The sequence below is a fragment of the Tursiops truncatus genome, chromosome Y (assembly GCF_011762595.2).
Source record: "Tursiops truncatus isolate mTurTru1 chromosome Y, mTurTru1.mat.Y, whole genome shotgun sequence".
Classification (NCBI taxonomy): domain Eukaryota; kingdom Metazoa; phylum Chordata; class Mammalia; order Artiodactyla; family Delphinidae; genus Tursiops; species Tursiops truncatus.
This window is the reverse complement of record NC_133428.1, coordinates 80618-105420: the sequence shown is the minus strand read 5'-3', so window position 1 is coordinate 105420 and position 24803 is coordinate 80618. Positions and strand designations below refer to the sequence as shown.

Here is a 24803-nt window from a genome sequence, read left to right as displayed (position 1 = left end):
GAGATAGACGACATTGAGTAATACCAGGTTACACCGAACATTCATGGTTTTTGTCACTTCCCTTGGCGTGCTTGAGGCCAGCAGCCGTTGCCTGCCCGGTGAGCGGCGTTGGTTCTCCACAGCCGTGAGGGGGCTCTGGGGAAAGGGAGGGTTTCTGCTGGTCACCCCCTGTGGTTTGGGTGCCGTGTATTCACGTGATGGGTCTCCTGCTCTCCTCACCCGCGTTTCCTTGCTGCGGCCTGGAATCTGGCCAGGAAGGAAACCTTGTGTGTTCTTCTGAGGCTCAAGAGCTTCCCCACCCCCTCACCCTCCAGAAAACAAGTGACTGAGGGTGAGTCTTTGAAAACCACAGCTGGAGCTCCTAGTGCCTTCTGTGTGCTTCCTAACTGCTCATTACAGCCCCACCTCCAGGCCTTGCGAACGCCCTTCCAGAGGGATTCTTTTAAAAAGGCTTGAAGGGGAGTCCCCTGATGGCCTAGTGTTAGGATTCCTGGCTGTCACTGCCATGGCCCGGGTGCAGTCCCTGGTTGGGGAACTGAGGGTCCCGCAGACCACACAGTGCAGCCAAAAATAAAAATAAAATAAAAGGCTTTTAGGAATAGAGTTCAGTTGAATGACTCAATGAAGTTCTGACTTTTTTTCTTTTTTTGGTTTTGACATTTTATATACGCGTACTGGTATACGCGCACATGTGTACGTATACGGATACACTGTACATGGGAAACCGTCCGCAGCATCGAAGGGTGAACGACAGGCATCACCCTGAAAGCGTCCTCATGCTGCACCCTTGCAATCTCTCCTTCCAGCCTCGCCCCCAGCCCTGACGCCAATCTGCTTTCTGACCCACTGGGGGTCAGTGTACGTTTTCTGGAATTTCATACAAACGGACTCTGGTCAGTACTCATTCCTCTCCGGCTGCTCCCCTCAGTAATTGTTCTGAGGTCACCTGTGGGGACGAATATACCAATAGTTCGTTCCATTTTTTCACTACTGCACTGGCAGGCTGTGTGTTACGTGCTGGTGGGAATCTGTATTTTTGAATATTAGAGGCTACTTTCTAGAAATAGTTGAAAGGAGAGCTAACGAGGCGGACAGAGCCAACTTCCCTTGGCTGTGAAGGCTGCCGCTCTGGACGGATGGAGAGAAGCACGTGTCCGCCACTTCCGATTCCTGCGTTTAGCCCCAATGCCGCGAGCTCTGACTTCAACCTCGACTTAGGTCTTCTCTAAACTGGGAAGGTTATCTCCTACCGTGTTGGAGGCCATTGGACACCTTCATTTTATCACCAGCAGGAGAACAGTGGAAGGTTTTTCAGGGGATTATTAAGGGGTGTGACGTCCATCTGGGAGGAGAATGTGACTTCACAAGGCCTTGCACACCTGCTTCAGTGTGCCATTCCCAGCCCGCCTGCTCTACTAGTATCTTTTTAAAAAAAATTCAAAGAATGTCTGTAGATGTACTTAAAGGCAGTCTTTCATACAGAAAAAAAAAATGTAAATTGAACTCACCTGTATAGTTGATTCCTGTCTTAAATTCTTGTGACTGCCGTTAGAAAACAAAAATTTGAACCTCAGGGTTAAACTCTGCTGTTGTCACGGTTGCTAAGTGAAAACAGATTCAGAATTCTAGGCAGGTGTTCAGCCCATGGAGTATTCTGCTGCCATTCAAGCTGCTGTTCATGCGGAGTTTATAGGAGGGCAGATGCTCGTAACTTAATGTAAAATTGCATGTGCAACGCAGAAAGAGGAAACAAAATTGAGAGTACAGAAAGATGTTACGTGTTTGTGTTTTGGTGGTTGAATGTGGATGAGGTCCCCCCACCCCCATTTCTTTAATACTTTCAAGTAATTTAAAACTTTTCTGGAGTGAGTACTTGTTTTTAAGAAGGAAAATGAGTGTTGCATGCAACCTGCTTTGCAAAACTGGGCTTTCCTGACTAGGGTTACCGGCAGACTGAAAGACGTTCTCTCTTTAAAAGTGAATATGGTAACATATGTACGCAAGGGCTTTTGTAATGGAGAAGATATTACAGTATAGATTACCGTACATGGGTTTGATGTGTTTGCGGCCTTCTCCCTTTGGCTTACATAATAAATGATGAAAACCCTGTAGAGTTTCCAGCTGGGGCCACCGAGAATTCCTAGGAAGGGAAAGCGGAGTCGACAGGAGAGAAGAAGCTGGGAGAGATGCCGGTGTAACAGTAGCTTTTTCTTTCTGTGCTCCGCTGTGTGTCAGACGCAGGATGCTCACTGCACTGTCCCTTGCCCCGCGGTTAGTATTCCCCCTCCTTTCCCAAGGTCACACAGCTCAGCAAGGGCACTGACAGACCGCGATGTCCCAGTCTGCCTTTGAGGCATTGCTGGACACTCCTCAGCAGTTACTCACCATGAGTTACATGCAAAAACGACCAGAGACTTTTCAGTAACGGGCCACAGAATCGAATCTGATATCGCGATGCTGTGCGGCGTGTATGTTTCTGCGTGGTATCGTAACTGGGCAACTTCTTTTTTTTTTTTGCTGTACTGCACGGGATGTTAGTTCTCCAACCAGGGATCGAACCCGTGTCCCCTGCATTAGAAGTGCAGGGTCCGCTGGCCCGCCAGGGAAGTCCCAGTAACGTCTTTAATAAGCATTCTGTGTTACAAGTTTCTCTTATTTATGATTTCCTGAGATTCTTTCAGTTCTTGTTAAAGCAGCATAAATTTAAGGAGTTTGGACCTTTTCCCCTCAACCTAGTTAGCGTTCTACTTAATGATTGACATATCTTTTATTTAAAGGAACTCCTGAAGGTCCGTGTGGGGTTCTGAGCGATTTCTGAAATGCATTCGCACTTTTCCGTTGCACCGTGCAGCCACGCCTGTCCTGGGGTCCTCGGGAGAGAATTCAGCTGCCGGGCGTGCGGCGGCTGGATGACTTTTAGTCCTAGCCTGAAAGCACGGTGGGCTCTTAAGGGGGAGTGGAGGTCCCCTCCTGTCCCTGAGTCTGAAGGCAGCACGTAATCTGATGGCACACAGGCCTTTGGTCCATTCAGAGCCTTCAAGGGGATCTCCCCTTACGTGCTCTTGCAGCTGTGGAAGGCCGGGGAGCCAGGCGGGATTCAGTCTGGTCCTTCGGTTTCCTCGGAGATGCTGTCTTGCGTTCCACACCAGTGCCACGTCGGGGAGGGCTGGAGGCCCGGTCTGTCCCTCTCTCACGTTTCCCCTCCCTCCCGCCTTTCCTGGAGGTGGGGTGGGGTCTGTCTTGGGAGGGAAGTAAAGAAAGCTGGAATTTGTCTCCAGTGCTTCCAATGTGCCCTTTTCTGACACTGCCCCGCCCATCAGGTGGCTGGGGTGCCGTCCGCCTGGCAGGGGCTCGTCATCCACAGGGTTGGCCCAGGAGGTCTGCAAGCCCTGTCGCAGTCAGGCTTGTTGTTGAATCCTTGCAGCTCTTCTGTGGCATATAGGACTTTTCTAAGACATTTAATTTAGTGACTTGTATCTTAAAAAAGAAGATGATATGGGTATCCATTTCTTAAAGGCTAAGTTTTCAAGTTACTCTTGGGGAAATAATGCGAGTTGCCTTCTGCCTTGCCCCCGTGATCCCTCGAGCTGGATGTTGCCGTGTTTAAAGGAGAGCCCTGCGTGCTGAGCTCTGTTTCTCCAGGCTTCTGAAGGCGGTGGAGTAGGGCTGCGTGTCTGCATACTTGCTGTCCTGTTCCCACGTCCCTACAGCCCGGCTGCCCCGGAAGTTCTCACCTGTGGGCTTCACCCAGCAGCTTCCCTGGGCATCGTGCCCTGGGCCTCACAACTGCTAAAACACTTTGAGGTGGCATCTTGGCTTCCTGGTGCTTTTGCTGAGGTGCGCTTTATCCATCAGCATGACCTTGACCCCAGGGGCCCTAGGCCTCTCACCGGGCAGTGAGCTGGCCTGTCATTGGATATGGTTGTTGAAGTGCAGATGCCAGTCGCCGGTGTCATGGTGGTATTGATGTAAGAGTGGCATAACCCTGCTGTGGGCAGTACCGAGGGACACCCCAGCAAGGGGCTGGTTCTGTTCTAGAACAGATGCTTTTGGGGCTGTGCTGCTATGTGTTTTCTGAGTTTTGTTGCTTTTTTATTTCCTTGAAATAGTAGACACACCCTCTGTTTTTTTTTTTTTTTTGGCTGCACCTCGCGGCATGCGGAACTTCCCCGACCAGGGATCGAGCCCGAGCCCCCTGCAGTGGAGGCACAGAGTCTTAACCACTGGACCGCCGGGGAAGCCCTGTTTTTTTTTGTTTTGTTTTTGTGGTATGCGGGCCTCTCACTGCTGTGGCCTCTCCCGTTGCGGAGCACAGGCTCCGGACGCGCAGGCTCAGCGGCCATGGCTCACGGGCCCAGCCGCTCCGCGGCATGTGGGATCCTCCCGGACCGGGGCACAAACCCGTGTCCCCTGCATCGGCAGGCGGACTCTCAACCACTGTGCCACCAGGGAAGCCCCCCCTTTTTTTTTTAATGTGTATATTTTTGGTAACGTAACTTGCATTCAGAAAAGTGATCCCACAGTGATAAACAGCTGGATGAATTTTCATGGGATGAACACAGCTGTGTAACCCACTACCCAGATCAAGAAATAGAACGTTCCTATTTATGTTCTGGGAATGTTCTAGTCTCCCAGAGGTGCCCTTGAGTCTCCCCGCCAAAATACTGCTATCTTGAACTTTCTCACCACAGGTTAGCCCCTATTTGACTTTTATGTAACTGGAATAATGTATTTATGTCTAGCGTTTTTTACTCAATCTTACATATGTGACATTCACTCCTATTATTGCTGGGGGCAGTCGTAGCCCGTTTTCTTTGCCGAACCTCAGTGTTTCTTTTTTTCTTTTTTTTGTTTTTTTCCGGTACGCGGGCCTCTCACCGCTCTGGCCTCTCCCGTTGCGGAGCACAGGCTCCGGACGCGCAGGCTCAGCGGCCATGGCTCACGGGCCCAGCCGCTCCGCGGCATGTGGGATCTTCCCGGACCAGGGCACGAACCCGTGTCCCCTGCGTCGGCAGGCGGACTCTCAACCGCTGCGCCACCAGGGAAGCCCTCCGTGTTTCTTTTTCTAAGGGCACTTCTGAACGTGGCTTTGAGCTTAGTTTAGTCCCTTCTCATCCTTCCCCAGAGGCGAGCCATCTTGAACACAGATTTGGCGTCTGTGTTGCCTCGGAGCCTGTGTCTGGCTGCTCTGCGGTGGGTGTCTGCCTTCCAGAAAATTCATTGTTTTCCCACAGCCGGTGGGTAACTCTTCAGTAGAGCCTTGGGGATCATGTGAGCTGCTTCTGGGTTTCACTTCCTGTCCGGCACACCTGAGGGTTGTAGAGGTTTGCAGGTGGTGGGCTCTTAGAGGTGGAATCTGCACTCCAGGACAGGTCGGCTTCCCACGGTTAATAAGGGCCAGAAGATGGCTTTGGACCTGTTGGGTTTCCTCATTTGGGTTTCTCAACACTGTTAACCGTGTTTATCGTTCTGTGCTTGTCTCGGCTTGAGCTGAGTATCCATGGAGCCGGACGGATCTCGTAGAAGAAGGCTGGCATGCCAGAGGGATAGCATTCAAACCCAAGGGCAAGGGATGGGACCTTGAAATTTACATCCGTCTCTGGGTCCGTCATGGTCGGGGCTTTGACGTGACTGCGAGATGGTGCTCGAGGAGTAATGGTCGTGTTGGGGGCTTTTGGGGTGCATCGTGGGCTGCTGGGCGAGAATCTGTTTCATAAGCTGTCTTCTGCAGCGAGTGACCATGGCGGGCTGAAATGCAGCGTGTACCAGAGGATGGTAGCATTTTGCGGAACATCCCAGCATACCGCTGAGGTTTTCAGTACAGAGGAGCATAGGAGACTCAGTGTCCTGGGGGCGTCTGCATAAGTAAGTAGAGGTCCGGGGAAAGGGAGAGGAGGGGGTGCTGGAGGAATCATAAGGTAAAAGTTTTACCGGGAGGAAAACTGATCAAATGTCCAGTTGTATAGAATGTGTTGTTCCTGAGAAGTCCGCGGGGCAAGGCGTGGCCAGTCCTGAAACGAGTGCTGTCTGGGGTTTATTTTAATCGGTGTTCTCATCTTCACCAGTGATTGGGGAACCTGCTTGTGCTAACTTTCGTGTGTCGACTGCTGTAACACGGTCCGACTTTTCCGCGTTTCCAGTGTTGCCTCGTTTTTTCTAAAGATTTTTTCCATTCAGCTTACTCCTGTCCCAGTCGCTTTGTCATTTTAAAAATAGGTTTTTTCTCTTTTTAAACTATTTATTTATTTGGCTATATCAGGTCTTACTTGTGGCATGTGGACTTCTTAGTTGTGGCATGCCTGCAGGATCTAGCTTCCCGACCAGGGATCGAACCCAGGCCTCCTGCGTTGGGAGCGCGGAGTCTTACACACTGGACCACCAGGGAAGTCCCAGAATAGTTTTTCTCCTTAATCTCTGGCACCTGTAGCTGCATTTCTCCTCACCCACAATGCAGGTAAGGGGTGGAAGGAGGAATATATTATGGATTTGAAAGGCTTACGTTCTAAGGGGGTTAATACCACCCAGGCCTTGGAGTGCGTGTCGTGAGGGTTATAGATGTACGAATCCACATTTTGTGAGCTCAGTTCAAGGTAGCCTTGGGGGATCCTGCCTTTGTTTTCCACCCTGACTGTTGAAATACGTTTGTTATGGTTCTTGAATTTAAAAGGATTTTCAAGATGCTTGTCAAAATGCTTCGCACACAACGTGCTCATTGGTTCTAAGTACACTGGGAGTCAGATGACGGTGCCTACAGTCATACGAGCTTGGTGTATCTGTTCAGAACGTAGTGGAGCCCTTCCCATAAGCCAGGTTCTGTGCTGGGAGGTCTGGGGAGACTTCCAGGAAGAGGACTTGGGTATGAGGTGGATAGCTCGCCACAGGGCTCATCACCTCACTTCGTAATCTGTGTCCTGAACCCAGCAGAGTTGACAATCAGTGAGTTAATGTTAGGAGTCTACCCAAAGTAAGGCAGGACAGGCTTTCGTTTTATTGACCCCAAGGGACTGTTCATTTAAAAATTGTCCATTAAATTCTGTACTCAAATGAGAATATGGTTAAAAATCTCATACCATACAGACATCCTGTAATTCCGTTAAGTGCAGAGGGACATCACGTCTAATTCCCAGAGTTTTCTTTAAGTGAGCTAGATAAATTCACATCAGTGAAGCATTATTGATGTTACTGTCTAGCTGTCCGTCGAGATGGAAGAAGATACACTTCCTTTTTATAAAAGCTGAGTGCTTTAATGGTGTGGATTTAAAGCCAAGTTCTGTGTCTGCCTAGAAGGGTGGTAGAGAGAAGGGCCCTGCGTTCCACATGCTTAAGTTCCCCCTCCCTGCTCCCTTTGATGTCTGTAACTGTCGAGTTTTTTCCATGGGCTGAGTTGTTGATAGTCTGCTGAGTGTTAGTGGCAGCAAACAGGCTGCATCAGTAGAACTTGGGTAGTCATTTTTCTAAGACTTTGCAAAGTGGCTTCAGATTATGAAGTGAGTGAGTGGCTTGCTGACCGGCTGCTGGGTGAGAGTTCACATCCTCTGAAACGAGTAGTGGACGTTGGTCGGTGTTTGGCTTCCTCGCTCCTGTGGCCCTTCCTTGGAGCACCCCGATTCCTTTACGAAAATCGCTTCCCCGTTGTTAAGTCTTGGCTTGTCCCCACGGCCTCCCAAGGGTCAGCCAGCCACATTCCTTCGCTTCTGCCCCCGGAACAACCTGGGTGGCCGTGTGATCCGCTCTTGGCCAGTCTTTTTAATTAAGCTTGTATTTTGAGAGAACTGTAGATTGGCTTGAAATTGTAAGACTATAGAGAGATGCCACATACCCTTTACCTGGTGTCTCCCAATGGTAACACCTTGCAAACCTCTAGTAACAGTGTCACAACCAGCATGTTGACATGGATACGGTCAAGATACAAAGCGTTCGATCCCGCATGTGGCCCCTGGATAGCCATACCCGCTCCCTCCTGCCCTCAGCCCCACCTTAAGCCCTGGCTGCTGGTTTTGTAATTGTTTCATTTCAAGAATAAGACATAAATAGAATCAGACAGTGTGTCACCTTTGGGGATTGGCTGTTTTCACATAGCATAACTCTCTGGAGATGTGCCCACGTGTATGTATATCAGTACATGCTGTTCACTCACTGAACGACCTTGGGCCAGTCTCTTGTCTCAGACTGCTAGGACTTTTATCCTTACACGAGGAAGTAAGGAAAGAAGGAGGGGTTGGAGCACATTCACGCAGCCGCCTCCAGGACCTTGGCATGCCAACCAGCCGGTTTCTGCCCTGGGGCCGTTGCGGACTTTCCTTGTCCTCTTTGCTCTCTGGAACCTGCTTGGGCAGTTCCCGGTCCTGTGGTTTGCATGTTTCCCCATCTCTCTGTAATAAATTCCACTTTGCTTGTCTCTCGGTCGGAGCCTTAAATGATCCAGAACCCGGTGATTACTTGGTCATATATGCCCTACCTCGAGCTAACTGGCCATCCAGGAGGCTGGAGTTCAGAGAAAACAGTGCAGCGCTGCCACTCAGATGTTTGAGTTTCTCGCCGGTTCGTCCAGTATTTTCCTCTGAAGTTTGTGTGTGCAGACAGTGCTGTTACCCCAGGCGCATGAATGGAAATGTGGAAAGGTACAGGATTGTTTTTCTTCTACTCTGTCAAAACACTGCTGCTTCCCCTTTCTGGTGACACTACTCTTTTAGCTTTTGCTTTCGGTTGCCTCCTCTGTCCTGCTTTTATAAGGATAAAAAGTTCAGAACCTTATTCTGTGGTAAAACTCTGTTAATCAGTCATTGACCACTTAGCCTGGAATTTAACTTAGAGCCAGGGATGTTCTCTAGGTGACGAGTGTCTGTTTTGTCCCATCAGTTTCTAGTCTTGTATTAATAGGAGTTCACTGTGTCAGACAAGAGGCCTGTCTCTGCCTCATTCCGTTCAAGTTAGGGTCCAGCAGGAAGGGCCTGCTCGTTAAAGGCAGTGTCTCCTGAAGCTGATGGAGATGTACAGAAGGGCAGGGCGTGACTACCAGCTGGCTGAGCCATCAACATCCTTTGGGGGAGGTTAGTGCCCATGAAAAGGCCGAGTGGTAGTCTGTAAAAAACAACAGCAACAACAAAAAAACCTGACAGCAGCTCCCAGCAACATATTCAGCTAAAGCTTTGATTGCTTGGAATATTCAATTGACTAGATTGATTTTCCACGCTCTGCTCCTAAGGACCTTCCAGGCTTCTCTGTGCTGGGGTGGAGAGCAGCAAACATATGACCTCCTGGTGCCCAAACCGTCTGTACAAGTTTTCCTGCTGAGACTTGTCTAGCTCCTTGCTGGGGTTTGTTTGTTTGTTTGTTTGTTTGTTTGTTTGGTAGCATCTGAGGCTTAATTCTTTCTTATTTTATTTATTTTATTTTTGGCTGTGTTGGATTTTCATTGCTGTGCACGGGCTTTCTCTAGTAGCGGGGGCTACTCTTTGTTGAGGTGCGCGGGCTTTTCATTGCCGTGGCTTCTTGTTGTGGAGCACGAGCTCTAGGGCGCATGGGCTTCAGTAGTTGTGGCTCGCGGGCTCTAGAGCGCAAGCTCAGTAGTTGTGGCTCGCGGGCTTTGTTGCTCCGCGGCATGTGGAATCTTCCCGGATCAGGGCTTGAACCTGTGTCCCTGCATTGGCAGGCAGATTCTTAACCACTGTGCCACCAGGGAAGTCCCTGAGGCTTAATTCTTAATGGCATCATCTTGAATTTCTGTTTGAACTGGGTCTGCCGGAGGCTTTCTTTCTGTTATGCGCAGTCTCCCTTGGGACACACATCATAACCTTATTAGGGCACAGGTCTGCATGAATTGCAGTTTTCAGGTGTGTTGAATTAGACCCACAATAAAAATGACTGTAGAATTGCTGTTGCAGAAAAATTTAATTATGCTAATAATTGAGGCTAAAATTACTTGTAGATATATAAACATTTCCTAGTAACTTTAGTCAGGAAATGGAAAATTCTCTAAAACACATTACAACTTAGAGAATTTTATAAGGATACTCCTCATAGATAAAGTTATATTTTTAAAATGAGATACTAATTTTCTAGGTTACAGAAAAATCATGCAATAATCATTAGTGCCTTGGGGGAAAATGGTATTTTAGAACATTATAGAACATAAGAACGTAAGAAATGTAATCTGTTTTAAAAATTTTTATTGGAATATAGGTGACTTACAATTTTGTGTTAGTTCAGGTGTACAGCAGAGTGGTGCAGTTATACATATGTTTGTTCTTTTTCACATTCTTTTTGCATACACTTATTACAGAATATTGAGTAGAGTTCCTTGTGCTCTACAGTAGGTCCTTGTTGTTTATCCATTTTATATATAGTGGTTTGCATCTGTTAACCCCAAACTCCCAATCCACCCCTCCCCCTGCCACCCCCTTGGCAACCACAGTTCTGCTCTCTGTGTCTGTGATCTTGTTTCTGTTTCGTGGATAAGTTCATTTGTGTCATATTTTAGATTCCAGGTACAAGTGATATCGTTTGGCATTTTGGACAAAGTATTTTTTAATACCCTGTCATGGGAGATAGCTGCCTGCCCCCCCTTTTTTGAACACAGTGATAAAAGTCCCAAATAGTCCCATATCAGTCCTAGCAGACGAATATATATTTTGTATTAATTTGTCCCCCGTAGGGCGGAATAAAGCACAGGAGATGAAACGAAGGCAGGCTGTGGCCAGCTTCAAAAATGCCCTTGCACAGCAGTGTAAAGCAGCTATACTCCAGTAAGGAAAAAAAACAACAAAATGGTCTTGGTGCTGCTGAGTGTTACAGCGCCCCAACCCAGGAAGACATAATGGCTCCTTCCCTCCTCCGGGCACAGTCTTGGGGTGTGTCGGGCTCTCGTGGCCCGTGCCTGCCTCTGCACACTTCTGCCCATCGTAAACCGGCACATGGTTACCTGTTTTCCCTTGACGAGTGAGTAATACAATCTTCAGCCTGGGGAAGAAGGAGAAGTGGGCTCCTAAGCAGACTCTGACGTCCTGATACAAGGTTGCACACCTCCCCCCCCGCGAAGCACAGCGCAGAGGCTCTCGACGCGCCCTGCCTCGGCAGACGATGAGGCGCTGCTGTGTCGGAAGAGTTAAAGTCATTTTAATACGAGTCTTTTTTTTTTTTAAACTTAAGAATGAGTCCAGTTTTTCCCCAAAGCTGTGAATGCACTTGGGAGACATAAATGTAACATTCAGGAATGAGGATTTCGCCTATGAAAGCTGGCCGCTGAAAAGTCGGCAAAAGGTTTCTGTTTTTTTTCGGCACAGACGCATCAGGATTGGAGTAGCTTAAATCTTTTCTTTCTTTTTATTGAAGTATAGTTGAGTTACAGTGTTGTATTAATTTCTGCTGTACACCACAGTGATTCCGTTATACATATTTACATTCCTTTTCATATTTTTTTCCCATTATGGTTTATCGTAGGATATTGACTGTAGTGCCCTGTGCTCTACAGTAGGACCTTGTTGTGTATCCATTCTACGTATACTAGTTTGCATCTGCTCATCCCAAACTCCCAGTCCGCCCCTCCCCCACCCCTCCTCCCCCTTGGCAACCACAAGTCTGTTCTCTGTGCCTGTGAGTCTGTTTCTGTTTCGTAGATAAGTTCATCTGTGTCATATTTTAGATTCCACACATAAGTGATATCCTATGATGTTTGTCTTACTCAATGTGATCATCTCTAGGTCCGTCCATGTTGCTGCGGATGGAGCTATTTTGTTCTTTTCTGTGGCTGAGTAGTATTCCATTGTATACATGTACCACATCTTTAGCCATTCATCCGTGATGCACGTTTAGGTCTCCATGTCTTGGCTGTTGTGAACAGTGCTGCTCTGAATATAGGGGATGCATGGAGTAGCTTAAATCTTAAGTGCTTTCTTTTTTTTTTCTATTTTTAGGTGACAGAGGGAGGTTACAAGTTAGAAACATAATATTTTGGCAGTTTTGGTTTGATTCTAAACTTCAGTTCACTGGGGAGAAATAATATTACTGCGGAGATGAGGAATGTGTTTAGTGAAACACCTGTGTGCATGTAGTAGTCCCATTGATTTAAACTCTCTAGATTTTCTAAGTCTCCAACCCTCACTCCCCTCGTCCATGATATATGTTTTAAATGCATTATACTCCTCTGTCAGCCAGGAGTACAGGTGTTAGATGAAGAGAAATGTAGTGACTTGGAGCTGGTAGATTTCTAGGGCGTACGCAATATGTCTTAAATAAAAACATGAGTACAGCAAGACGTTATAGGTTTTCGTAGCCTGTGTCTCAGACGTGATAATAAATGATGCCCCTCAGCGGTTTTTTGTTGTTTTTTCTTTTTTGGCCACCATGCGCGGCCTGTGGAATCTTAGTTCCTCGACCAGGGATTGAACCTGTGCCCTTGGCCGTGAAAGTGCAGTCCTAACCCCTGGACCGTCAGGGAAGTCCTTCAGTAGGTTTTTTTTTTTTTTTTTTTTTTGTGGTATGTGGGCCTCTCACTGTTGTGGCCTCTCCCGTTGCGGAGCACAGGCTCCGGACGCGCAGGCTCAGCGGCCATGGCTCACGGGCCCAGCCGCTCCGCGGCACGTGGGATCTTCTCGGACCGGGGCACGAACCCGGGTCCCCTGCATCGGCAGGCGGACTCTCAACCACTGCGCCACCAGGGAAGCCCCGTCAGTAGTTTTTTAATTAGAAAAGCTAACAAAGTTTTAGTGTTTCAAACTGTTTTAGTTGGTGTTGATTTTTTTAACATTATAAACATTAAAAGGAAAAAACGATTTGCATTTATAAAGAATTCGGACTCATTCTAAAGTATGGATGTCTTCTGGATGAACCCGTCTGGTTCTCTAAGGACCTCACCCTAGGCCCTTCCAGGGAGCCCCGGGAGAGGGTGGGGTGGGGTGTGTGTGTGCTGCTGCCTCGCCGCCCAGCCCCATGCTGGGCACACCTAGGGCCCTGGGACCCTTCGGGTCTCTGCCCTGCATCCACAGTCGGTGTCTTTGTTCACGGCCACAAGCAGAGGGAAAGGGTGGTTCCAGATGTTTCTGCCCTTTGATGGCAGAGACAAAGGCTTTCCTCACAGGCCTCCAGCCGACATCCGCTCCCGTCTCCTGTCAGGACCGTCACGGCTACCCTCCCTGTGAGGGGGGACGCACGTGGCCCCTCCTGTGTCTGCGGGGACTCTGGCTCCACAGTGCTGCCGGCCACTGCGGATGGTCGGATCCTAGTAACAACGGTGGAGGGCGGCACCTGCGCAGGATGGGGTCAGGGATCCTGGAGGATCCGGATGGGGGCGAAGCCCTGATAGACCGGCCGGCCGTGGGGAGGCAGGAAGAGGACCTGGCGGTGGGCGTAGCGGAGACCACCTTGGTGTGTGCAGGATCCTGCGTGGGGGTGGATTCTAACTGCAGAGAGGAGGCGTGTACACAGAGTAGGACGGGAACGCCCCAAATCACAGGCTGCCCCTTGGGGGTTATGCGCATGTGACTTACCCATGCAACTTTTCTTTTGGTGTGGGGGGCGTTCTCGCCAAGTTTTAAAAGCAGAAGAGTGCCAGCGATTTGAGGACAGAGGAATAGTACCCGTAAAAATCCAGATCTCCAGCTTCTTTAAAACAAAACAAAAAAACCCCAGAAACCTGGAAGACCCGCCCACACTGGCTGTTAATTTCCCCGGGGCTCCCAGCAGCCAGGACCGGATCTAGCTGCTGCGCCTTCAGAGGGGAGCGCCCTGCCGCCGCCCCAGGGCCCCCTTCGAGGGCTGTCTTTTGCACCCCGGTCCCCTTCCCTACTCTCTGGGTGCGAGTGTGTGCAGCCCCGAGGTTCCTGTGCTTAGTTAGGTTCCCCAGGCTTGGCCTTTGACATCTATCTTTGTCCATTTGAGCTGCTGTAATTTAAAAAAAAAAATTCCTATAAACAAGAAACATTGAGTTTTCATAGTCTGGAGGCTGGAAGTCCAGGATCCATCCAGGTGCCGGCAGATTCAGTGTCTGGCGAGGACCTGCTTCCTGGTTCATAGGTGGCATTTTCTTGTATCTTTAGCCGGTAGAAGGGGTGAGGCGGCTGTCGGTGGGGGGGGGGGGGGGGCTCTCGTATAACAGCACTGATCTCATTCCTGAAGGTTCCACCTTCATAACCCAGTCACCTCCGCGAGACCCCACCTCCTTATACCGTCACATTGGGGGTTGGGTTTCAACATGTGAATTTGGGCGGGGGACACAAGCATTCTGTCTCTGACAGCATCCCTGAGGAGAGTTTTTCAAAGAGACAGCCCTCGTGATGGGTGAGATCTTCTCTCTTTCACCCAATAGAGAGATGAAGCCTTCCGGGGAGCTCTGACTCATCTAAAGGGAAGGTGAGGTGGCCTTGGGCGGGTCCCCTTGGAGCAGCCCCTCTCCTGAGTTGCCCAGCGGCAGCCTTATCTAAAAGAACAGGCGCCGTTTCTTTGAAACAGCAGAAGGCTGGGAACGTCCATCACAAATAAACAGCCATGTGTCTGACAAGCAGGGACACTTTGTTCTCGTGTCCAGCAGTTCCGCTTCCTGTTTCTTGATTGTCTATCAGCTCCTGCAGATCGCGTTTCTTCTTTGAAAACTGCAGACTTAAGTCACTCCAGTCATCCCTGTTGAACCGGTGCTTAAATGTTCCCACTGCTCATGTGCAAACGATGTATGAGAAAAGGTTCGAGTCGGGGCAGGTCTCTGTTCCCCGGCGGCTGCGGAGCCGCTTGCTTCTGCCCGGTCCGTGCCTGATGCTTGTACAACGCACTGCAAAGGGCAGGTGTGCCTCGTATTCCTCCTGTGGTGTAAGGTGAAGGCTGGCTCTAGACGGGAACTTCACTCTCCAGGCTGACTCTTTTCCCTCTCTGTTCACCCTTCCCACAGACATTGCGTGACAGACGCTGGTATCGGAGGGGAAGAGATAAAGAGACTCTCGGGGTTTTATCCTCCAGGAGGTGCTAGTCTTGCTGTGGGGCTGGCAGCAGAAGCAGGGAACCGAAAACAGGGGGTTTGGGGGACTTCCCGGTGGTCCAGTGGTTAGAACTTTGAGCTTCCATTGCAGGGGGCATGGGTTCCATCCCTGGTCAGGGAACTAAGATCCCGTGCGCCACGTGGCGCGGCCAGAAAGAAAGGAAGGAAGGAAGGAAGAAAAAGGAGGGAAGGAGGGAAGGAAAGGAAGAAAGGAATACATAGGGCTTCCCTGGTGGCGCAGTGGTTGAGAGTCCGCCTGCCGATGCAGGGGACACGGGTTCGTGCCCCGGTCCGGGAGGATCCCACATGCCACGGAGCGGCTGGGCCCGTGAGCCATGGCCGCTGAGCCTGCGCGTCCGGAGCCTGTGCTCCGCAAAGGGAGAGGCCACAGCAGTGAGAGGCCCACATACCGCAAAAAAAAATAAGGAATATATAAAAACCCCAAACCAGGGGGTTTGGAGCCCTGAGTGGTGATGCGCTCAGGGTATTCAGGAGGCCAGGAGGTGGCCACTGGGTCCCATGGTGGAAGCGGTGTTGGGGGGTCCTGGTGTGGGACCCAAAAGGATGAGTGGGGTGAGCCAGGCGGAGTGAGTGTGTGCCTGTCAGGGGTAGCGGGGTGTGAATAGAGGGGACCCAGCCAACAAAGCCTGCAGGCAAGGAGGACCATTTCTGCGGGGAGAAAGGACAGAGGCTTCTTAGTTGCAGCCCCGTGCTGTTTGGGCCGGGCTCAGGGCGTCCAGAACAAGGCCTGTTCCGCCTGGTAATGGTGGGATCTGGCTGAACACAGTGGCTCCACCTGGCCTGACTCGCTGGCCTCTCGCGTTGCTGGTGGAAGAGGCTTTGCGGCAGGTTCCAAGGGGTGTTAGAGCTGTCCGGTTTCCTGTGTTCCCCAAGAGTCATGATGACTGTTGCAGGTACTTCGTCCTTTCTCTAGTTCTCAACTGGGGGAGGTGGCTTTTGTCCCCAGCCCCCTCCCCCCCACCCCCACCTCGGGGCACCCTGAGTAGTATCCGGAGACGCTTGGGTTGTTCTGACTTGGGGTTGGGGACGCTGCTGACACCTAGTGGGTGGGGACCGAGAATGCCGCTCCTCAGTGTCTGACGGCCGCCACCCAGAGCACAGGACCATCCAGCCCTGGTATTGGAGGGGAAGCCCTGGTATTGGATGTCTGTAGCGCCGTGGCGGGGAGAGGCGGTGTGGTACCCCATCGTACCCCATCGTTGGGCTATGCCGTGTATTGTCTGCTGGACATTTGGGTGGTTTCTGTGTTTTAGCTGGTGTGGTTGATGCCAGTATGATCATTCTTGTACGGGCCTCTTGGTGAACATACCTACACAGGGTTGACTTGAAGGTTATTCTCTCTGTTTCTGCAAGTGGTTGTGTTGATCTGTGCATCCGCCCCGTACACAAGAGTTGCAGGGGTTAGAAGCAGGCCACGTGTCCACCGACAGGCGAAAGGATAAGGAAAATGTGGCATACACATACGATGGAATATTAGCGTTAGAGAAGTGTGATCACGTGGACGAACCTCAAGCGCCGTAACCAGACACAGAAGGACAATCCTGTATGATTCCACTTACACAGGGTATCCTCAGGAGTCAAGTTCATGGAAACAGAAAGCAGAACGGTTGTTGCCAGGGGCCGGGAGATGCTGGATGGATATGGAGTTGTGCAAGATGAAGTTCTAGGGATCGGTTACACACAATGTAATTCTAGGGAACACTGCTGAGCTGTACCTTTAAAAACGGTTGACGGTAAATTTTCTGTGGGGTTTTTAAACCACGCTTTTAAAAAACAAGAATTACAGGTGCTCCTTGCCAAGCTGCTTTCCTTCGGGTTCCTGGTGTCTTCGTGGTTGCACTGCACTCCTTTGCAGCTCGTGGGACGCACCCTGCCTCTTCTCCGAGGTACGCTCGCTCGCTCGGGGCAGCAGAGGCACAGTGGCTGTTACAGGGTGACAGGAGTTTGAGCTTATGTAAATGTGGGAGAGGGTCCGTAAGGGAGACCTGGGGGATCCTGGACGGAAGGAGTGCCTCTGAGAAGCCACGCCCAGCCGGCCTGGGGAGCTGGCCCGGAGGGTGCCTGCATGCAGCCACCTGTACGTGGGCCCGGGCCAGGCATCTCCTCGTAGGAAGACAGGGGATGCAGAGCAATGGGGTGTAAGAGAAGCTGGAGGCCGCCGGGCTCTTCTGCATCGCTTCCACCTTCTATCCTTGGACAGATTCTCCTTTGGACCCAATCTAACCAACCGTACAGGGATAGAGATTCTAGAAAACGTAGTTCCTGTGTTAACCGCGAGGACCCGGAGCTGTGCCTGTTATAGACACCTGACCTGTGCCAGCAGCGTACATTTCAAAGGGCCGTCTGGGGAGATGGGGCATGTGTCCTTTTTTCCCCTTTGCTTCCTTGCAAAGCCACAGTATGTAAACCATGACATCTTTTAAAGAGGTATTTGTGTCTTAGCCTGAGAACTTAAGTACCACTTAAATCATGTTTTTTGTTTTTTTTAATGCGAGAAATGCGGTCTGGGTTTCCATGAACATAATCCACTTAGGGGAAAGTTTTGTAAAACACTCCATGTGTAAATGGCAACTTGCTGTATTTTAGAAGTTTTCTGTAAGGCTATAGTCGCTAATCAAGGGAAAAAGAAACTTTAAATTAGCTTGAGAATAACCAGTAAGAACATCTAGGATAACTGAGCTTCGGGATTTCTTTTCCCCCAAACAATGTTGCTTGAAAGGACTTAGAAACCACTCTACCTAAATAGCTTGGAGTATTGTAAGTGAAGCAGTCTCCCTTTACCACTTCAACGTCTGGTTTCCCTGTGTTCATGATCAGGAATGGGGATCATGTGTCCCTGAACTGGAGAGTCCAGGGACCTAGCCTGTGCTGTAGTCCTGATTGGAACACCAGCAAATGACAAGTAAAATGATTTGTAAACATACTTGTATAATACTTCTGAATTTACAAAATATTTTCATAATTGTCTCACTTTTATTCCCCTGTTGGTCCCGGCTTGTAAGACAGCCAACTCTTCCCACCCTTGTTTTGGGCGACAGAATTGAGGCGAAGAAAAATCCAGTGACTCCCTTCCAGTTGTGTAGTGAAGGGGTCGGGGTGAGTCTCCAGCCCTCGATCCGTCACCCCTCATCTCTGTGAAACCTTGCCTGATACCCCTCCCCGAACCCTGTGGCTTGACTCTTCCCTCCTCTGTGCCGCCGGGGCCCACGAGTGCCTCCCTTGCTGTGCCTGTCACATGGAATTTATATCCGTCAGGGTCCAGTTGGGAGGCAGAAAGCGCATAGTAATTGGAACAGGGCCCGCATAATAGGAAACAGGATTCCGCAAACCGGCCACATAGCAAAACACCCCTTATGTCTTGTCTGTCTGTCCGGCAAGGTTGAGCAGTTACCATAGGGACCGGAAGGCCCCGCAAAGCCTAAAATATTTGCCATATGGCTCTTGAAGGAGAAGTTTGCCAGCCCCTGGTGTAAAGGATGACTAACTATTAGCAGATTATTACTTATTGTCAACTTACTGAGTCACGATGAGCTAGGAACTCCTCCGGGGTAGAGAGAGCTTTAAAAGAGTGCAGGAGTAGCAGGTGCAAGGACCAACCACTGCCTCTAGGGCTGAGGCACGTTACCTATAAGGGAGGAGGAAGGAGGTGTGCGACTGCCCCCCTCTTACTGCCCTCCCTTCCCCCAGTCTGAGATTCAGATCTGCATGGCATGGGTGTGACAGCAAAGTCACTGAGCCCCTCAGGCTAGCTGACAGACAGGAAGCTGCCCGTGCAGAACCTGGCAGGTGGCCAGGGAGCTGGCTGGCATGCCAGTGGAACCCCTGGGAAGCCGTCCGAGGGCATGCTTCTAAAACTGGCCGGGAAGCTGCCCGCTGGAGTGCTCGTGGAACTTGGCTGTGGAGCCGCGGTGGATTCAGCCACTGCCTTGTCCACAGGAGGAGGCGGAGAGGACAGCAGCCCTTCCAGCGCCCTCTCCTGAGGACCCTTGCAGAGTTGCCAGCCCACGGAGGAGAGCTATCCTCAGGTCCTGCCCCAGTACCACCGCTCGCTCGGGCAGCGACGGGTGGTTTGCACTTAAGAGGCTAGCTGGCGTGGTGTTGAAATGGGTCGTTCGCACACCTTGCTCCTTCTGGATTGTAACGTACCAGGCACGGGTGTTCGGAAAATGCTCCCTGAATGGTGCTTTCCAGAAACTGTCCCTTGCACGGGTTGGCCCGTGTTCTCTAGAGTGCTGTGCTGTGCTGAGGCTCTGGACTCCGCAGGGTCCCGAGGCCCCTAGACCTTTGCCCCACCTGGAGAAGAGGCACATACCTTGGGCTTTATCCTCCCCGGGGGAGGCCGTGGCCCCTTGGCTCCGAACGAACGCTCCTCCCGGGGTTCTCTTCTGCAGCCAGCCTGGGGTCTGAGCTGCCGCTGCTGATCCCCTGTTGCAAATTCCCTCCCCTCTCTGTTTCTTAAGACCTCTCCCTGAGCGGCCAGCTTCTTGTCTGTGTGTGTTTGGACTTGGGGTTGCGCAGTGCAGCCTCCACTGCCTCTGGGTCTTCACACGTCTCATTGACCTGCTCAGCCCCTCAGCCTGGCTCTGTCGCCTTGTTGGGGCCACACCTGCCTTTGTCTTGGGGTGGCATGTGATCCAGCGTTCGCTTTAGCCATGAGTGGCAGGCGTGTGTTATAATCTTCAGAGCAGACCCTCGTGTTCTTGCGTGTGGGACTGAATACTGACGTGCTCACCTGAATCCGAATGTATGAGGTGGGTGTCGGTTTCTTAGGATTTTTTGCATGTGGGGGTAGTTATCATTTTTCTTGTTTTTTGGTACGTTTTTTTGTCAACCATGAGGAAAGCAGTTTTCTTCCCTAATTGATATTTTATTGGTTGTTTTGAGGATTGGTACACACACGGTTCAATCTGTACATCCTTCCTAATGTATGTAGGAACTGAGGAACTAAGAGACCACGTAGTTCTGATTCTTTTCTAAACAGGTGTTCCACTGACTTTCTGGCTTAAAATGTGGAAACAACTTTTCCTTAAGAGGATATCAAGTATGAATCCCTTCAGATGTGGATAGGCTGTGACATCACAGGTCCCACGTCACCGTTTCATATCATAAGCACCACGTGCTCAAGTTTCCATGTTTTCTTGGCACATTCATGGCGCGTTATTAGGGAAACTGGAGTGTCGTGACCGGGGACAGGAAGGGCCAAGATCAAGAAGTGGTTTTCTTTAGGAAGTAATTATACTAAAAAAACATAGGAGTACAGGTAATTTTATTTTTATTTTTTTAACTTATTTTTTTGTTTTGTTTTGTTTGTTTTTGCGGTACGCGGGCCTCTCACCGCTGTGGCCTCTCCCATCGCGGAGCACAGGCTCCGGACGCGCAGGCTCTGTGGCCATGGCTCACGGGCCCAGCCGCTCCGCGGCACGTGGGATCTTCCCGGACCGGGGCACGAACCCGTGTCCCCTGCATCGGCAGGCGGACTCTCAACCACTGCGCCACCAGGGAAGCCCTAACTTCTTATTTTATATCGGAGTATAGTTGATTAACAATGTTGCATTCGTTTCAGATGTACAACAGAATGATTCAGTTATACGGTATACATGTATCTATTCTCTTCTAAATTCTTTTCTCAGTTAGGTTGTTACAAGATATTGAGCTGAGTTCCCTGTGCTACACAGTAGGTCCTTGTCGGTTATCCATTTTAAATATAGCAGCGTGTATCTGTCAGTCCCAAACTCCCTAACTATCTCTCCCCCCACCCCCCTTGGTAACCATAAGTTCGTTCTCTAAGTCTGTGAGTCTGTTTCTGCCTTTTGTAGCATTTTTTAAATTTTCCACATATAAGCAATATCATACGATATTTCTTTTTGTCTGTCTGACTTGTGTCACTCAGTATGACAATCTGTAGGTCCATCCATGTTGCTGCAAATGGCATTATTTCATTCTTTTTAATGGCTGAGTAATATTCCATTGTGTGTGTGTGTGTGTGTGTGTGTGTGTGTGTGTACACACACACACACACCACATCTTCTTTATCCTTTCCTCTGTTGATGGACGTTTAGGTTGCTTCCGTGTCTTGGCTATTGTAAACAGTGCTGCAGTGAACACTGCAGTGCACATATCCTTTTGGACCATGTTTTTCTCCGGGTATCCTGTTCAAGACCTATTACGTGCGTGACTGCGTCTCCAAATTGCCATTGAGTATGTTTTGTGTTGTCAGGTTAAGAAAAACTACCCCCCATGGAATGTTAAGCTGAATTCATTATCCCACCCTTCCCTGGTTGGACCAAAAAATAACCAACGAACAATGTCACCTCTTCAGAAAGCGTTTATACTCCAGAAATGGGGTGAGGTGGGATTTCCTTCTTAAGCATGTTTCCAGAGCTACGGCGAAGCTTAAATTCCCCAAATAGTCGATAAAAACACTCCTCGGGATGTACAAGAAGGGAGACAGGGACCAGTGACTGATGGTATGTTCACGTCTTAACACTTGAGAGGTTTTTGGTTTTCGATGGGCTTCTCGGTTACCAGAGATGCACTCTCCGATTAGTTCACAATTTGATGCTTTTCCTGGATGAGTCAGCTCTCTTTTCTGAAACAAGGGAGCTCAAGGAGAACGAGTTAAAATAGTTAAATGAAGCAGACCAAGGAGGTGACGTCAGTGATTGTCCTGGCTCACAAAAGGCAGTGCTTTCTCATGGCTTGTTCTCCAGACAGCAAAGCTTTCTTTGAGATAGTCATAACTGATTAATCACGGGTGTGATTCGTGGCCTTTGAAATATGATACTGGACTTAACACATTCTTCCTCCTTTGGTTTTGATCTCTGGGTGTCGCGATTTTCCACATCAGTCCCGCTCAACGTCTGAGCTCCCCCCGGCCGACCCCTTTCCTGTGGCCCTTGACGTCCAGCATCGCTTCTGTCCTTAGACCTTCCTTCCCAGTGTCTGGAGCACTTGCTTACATTAGTGTTCTCTGCCCTGTGTTGGTTTGAGCCCTTGTTTCTGTCCAGTACAAAGACAGAACCCGCCGCCTTCTGTTCTCGGGCAGAAGAAATTCTTTTCGCGTCAGCCTCCAGGATGAAGCTACCAGACGCATTTGCTGGAATAAGAAGGTCGCTCCCCTGCTTCCGTGCTGGCCTTCGGGGGCCCCCACTGCCTCCAGGATATCATGCCAGATTCCGACCCAAGGTCAAGTTCCTCATCTTCCTCTTTCTGCCCTTATCTTCAAACGCTCCCCAGCCAGAGCTCTGCGCTGGGCCAGGCTGACATTCCTCAGACCGGCCCGGCTTCCTGCCTCTGCCCCATCTTCACATGCAGACCCCCCTGTGGAATGTCCGCCCCCATCCATGCCACCCCTTTCAAGTTGCCCTTCGTGGGCCTCTCTCTTCGTGAAGTCTTTCATCTCCAGCCCCGAGGCCAAGCGAGCCCGGCCCCTCGCGCCCCTGCTGCCCTGATGTGGTTCCTTCCCACGGGAGTCCCGGCTCCCAGGAGAATCAAGGTTCTCCGGCCTCCGTGGATGTCATCCTTGATCAGCTGTAACTAACATCCGTTGGATGAAATACAAAAACTTTGTTCCAACGAGACTTCCATTGACTGTTTTTTCCCCCGCTGCTGTTTCCAGAAAAAGTGTTTCCGTAAGAACAGCAAGGAAATCTGCACATTTGGGGACACTTGAGTCTTAATTGAGGCCCTACGCTGGAGTTTTCCAATGCCAGTGAACACTCAGACCAGAATATTGGACCTGGCACGTGAACGTGGGACGTTGATTCTGCCCGTGGCACACGGACAGGCATCGTGGGCGTGGAGTCATTTGTTCTCGCGTGCCTGTCTTTTTGTAAAGGGACTTTTCTTCTGAGCTACAGCGAGCGGCACTGAGAACTTCGCCTGGTGGCTCTGGGACAGGACTGCCCTGTTTGTGGCTCCCGAGTGCTGTAGATGTCAGGCAGTTCCCTCTGCTAGTGGCAATGCCAAGCGCTCTCTTGACTATAAGGCAGGGGACGGTGACAGAACGATCCTGAGTGTCTGTAATGTGTGATACACTGTACAGTGCTGGCAGGCAGAGTCAGTAAGTATCCTGTGAGACTAGAGCCAACTTCAGGTTTGCTCTCCACCAAGTTCAAGCCTATTTAATTCTTCCTAATGGGAGAAGTTTGATGGGGTCAAGAGTACAGACTGGAGGTTTTCAAAACGTCTTCTTTTACAACTGTTTTCTCCATGAGCACAATAAACGTCAAACAGACAGTTTGTCTTGGCGAGGAAGCCAGGCGGGGAGAATTCCCCAGCTTCTGTGTCGCCCAAGCCCAGCGCCGTCTTTGCTGGGAATGTAGGTAGAGTGTGGTCGGGACGGCGCAGGTGGACACTTCGGAGTGCGGTCTTCACTGGTGCAGGAGGAGCTTGGGAAGTCTTTGCGGATGAGGGGAAGCAACACGATGTCATCAGACTTCGATGCCAGCGCTTGGAGACAGTCTCGCAGAACTTGTGCATCCAGGGGTTTGTGGAAACGAGACTGAAAAACCCACCGGGTCATGGGTGAGTCACACGGGTTGCCTCCAGGACGTCCTGCCTTGGAAAGCTGCCCTAAGGCCCTTGCAAGCTCCTTGGTCATAGTTGTCTTGCCTGAAGAGTTTTCTTGTGAAGCTGAAATTCAGAGAGGCATCATCGCAAGGGGAGGGACGCACGTACACGCGCTACCCTCGCTTCTCGCCAGCTCTGCGCGTGTTTGCTTCTTTGGGCTTTTGTGACTCTCACCCCCTCTTTGTTCACTTCCTGCACCTTCACCCACCCATCTTCTTCCAGGTTTCTCCGTGTTGGGGCCCCAGGGTTCTGTCCTCAGCTCTTGGTGGGTCTGTTTTCTGTGTAGGAGGCCTCCGTCCCCGTCCCTCCAGTTTTTAAATTCCTTCCGCTGCTGGTCACCCCGTGAGCAGGCCACCTCTCCCCGGGTACCCTCCCCTCCCCTCAGGCAGCTGCCCACCGACCCTCCGCCTGGACGGCCCTTTGGCCTCCCACCCAGGGCGTGCCAAAACAGAAACTCCCCACCACGTAACCTTCACCTTGGCCACGTGTGGCTGAGTGTGTAATCTTGGTGGGGTGGAAACTCATTTACGATCTGTTATCATGTCGGGATAAAAGTTGTCTAGACTTTGAAACCGGTTGTTAACCGAATGGTTCGCTTCATAGTTTAGTTAGGAGTGCTCATTTTGTTTATGTCATGGACTTGCAATGAATAATTGCTTTATTAACCTAGGAAAAGTTCAGCTGTCCTTGGGATTGGGCGGAGACTTTAGGAAAGCACCACGTGGTTTCAGAGCGGAGCCTGTAAGTTGCCTCGTTTCCAGCTCTGTAACTACCGGAGGAGAAACGTTCACGGCTTTAGTGCTTTGTGAGGTTCGGAACGGACTTTTAGGTTAGTCCTGGCAAACAGAGCAGCGAACTTCCTAACTCGTACACCTCTGTGCCTAGAAGCATTCATCTCTTTCACTAGTTTTCCTAGCAGTTCGTAAAAATAATGGCTTTTCGGTGTGAAACGGGGGTTGGCAACTTTTTTTTAATAACAAGCCAAGTAGTAAATATTTTTGGCTTTGTGGGTCAGACTCTGCTGTTCTCTCCTGTAGAAGTGTATAAACAAACAGCTCTGGTTGTATTCCAGTAAAATTTTATTTACAAAAAAAAAAAAAGCAGCTGGCTGGATTTGACGCATGGGCCACGGTTTGCCAAGCGCTAGTACAGAAGCAGGTTGGTTAATCGACGGATTATTTGATGCTGAGTTGGATTATTACTGTATAGGGAAGACGAGGGTGAGGATTTAAAGATGAAGATTCCTCAG

The 24803-nt window shown here is 50.2% G+C and overlaps 1 protein-coding gene across 6 annotated transcripts in view; it reads left to right on the top strand.

Annotated features, from left to right (window-relative positions):
* LOC101330266 (protein Shroom2) overlaps positions 1-24803 on the top strand; it is a 135852-nt gene that overhangs the window by 35150 nt on the left and 75899 nt on the right. The window contains exon 1 of one of the 6 annotated variants that reach the window (XM_019944705.3): positions 21151-23509. The exons of the other annotated variants lie outside the window; for them this stretch is intronic. Within the exon in view, the coding sequence (XP_019800264.2) occupies positions 23426-23509 (84 nt within the window). The 5' untranslated portion in view covers positions 21151-23425. Of the gene's footprint in view, positions 1-21150; positions 23510-24803 lie in introns of those variants that run through there. 6 annotated transcript variants of the gene reach the window in all.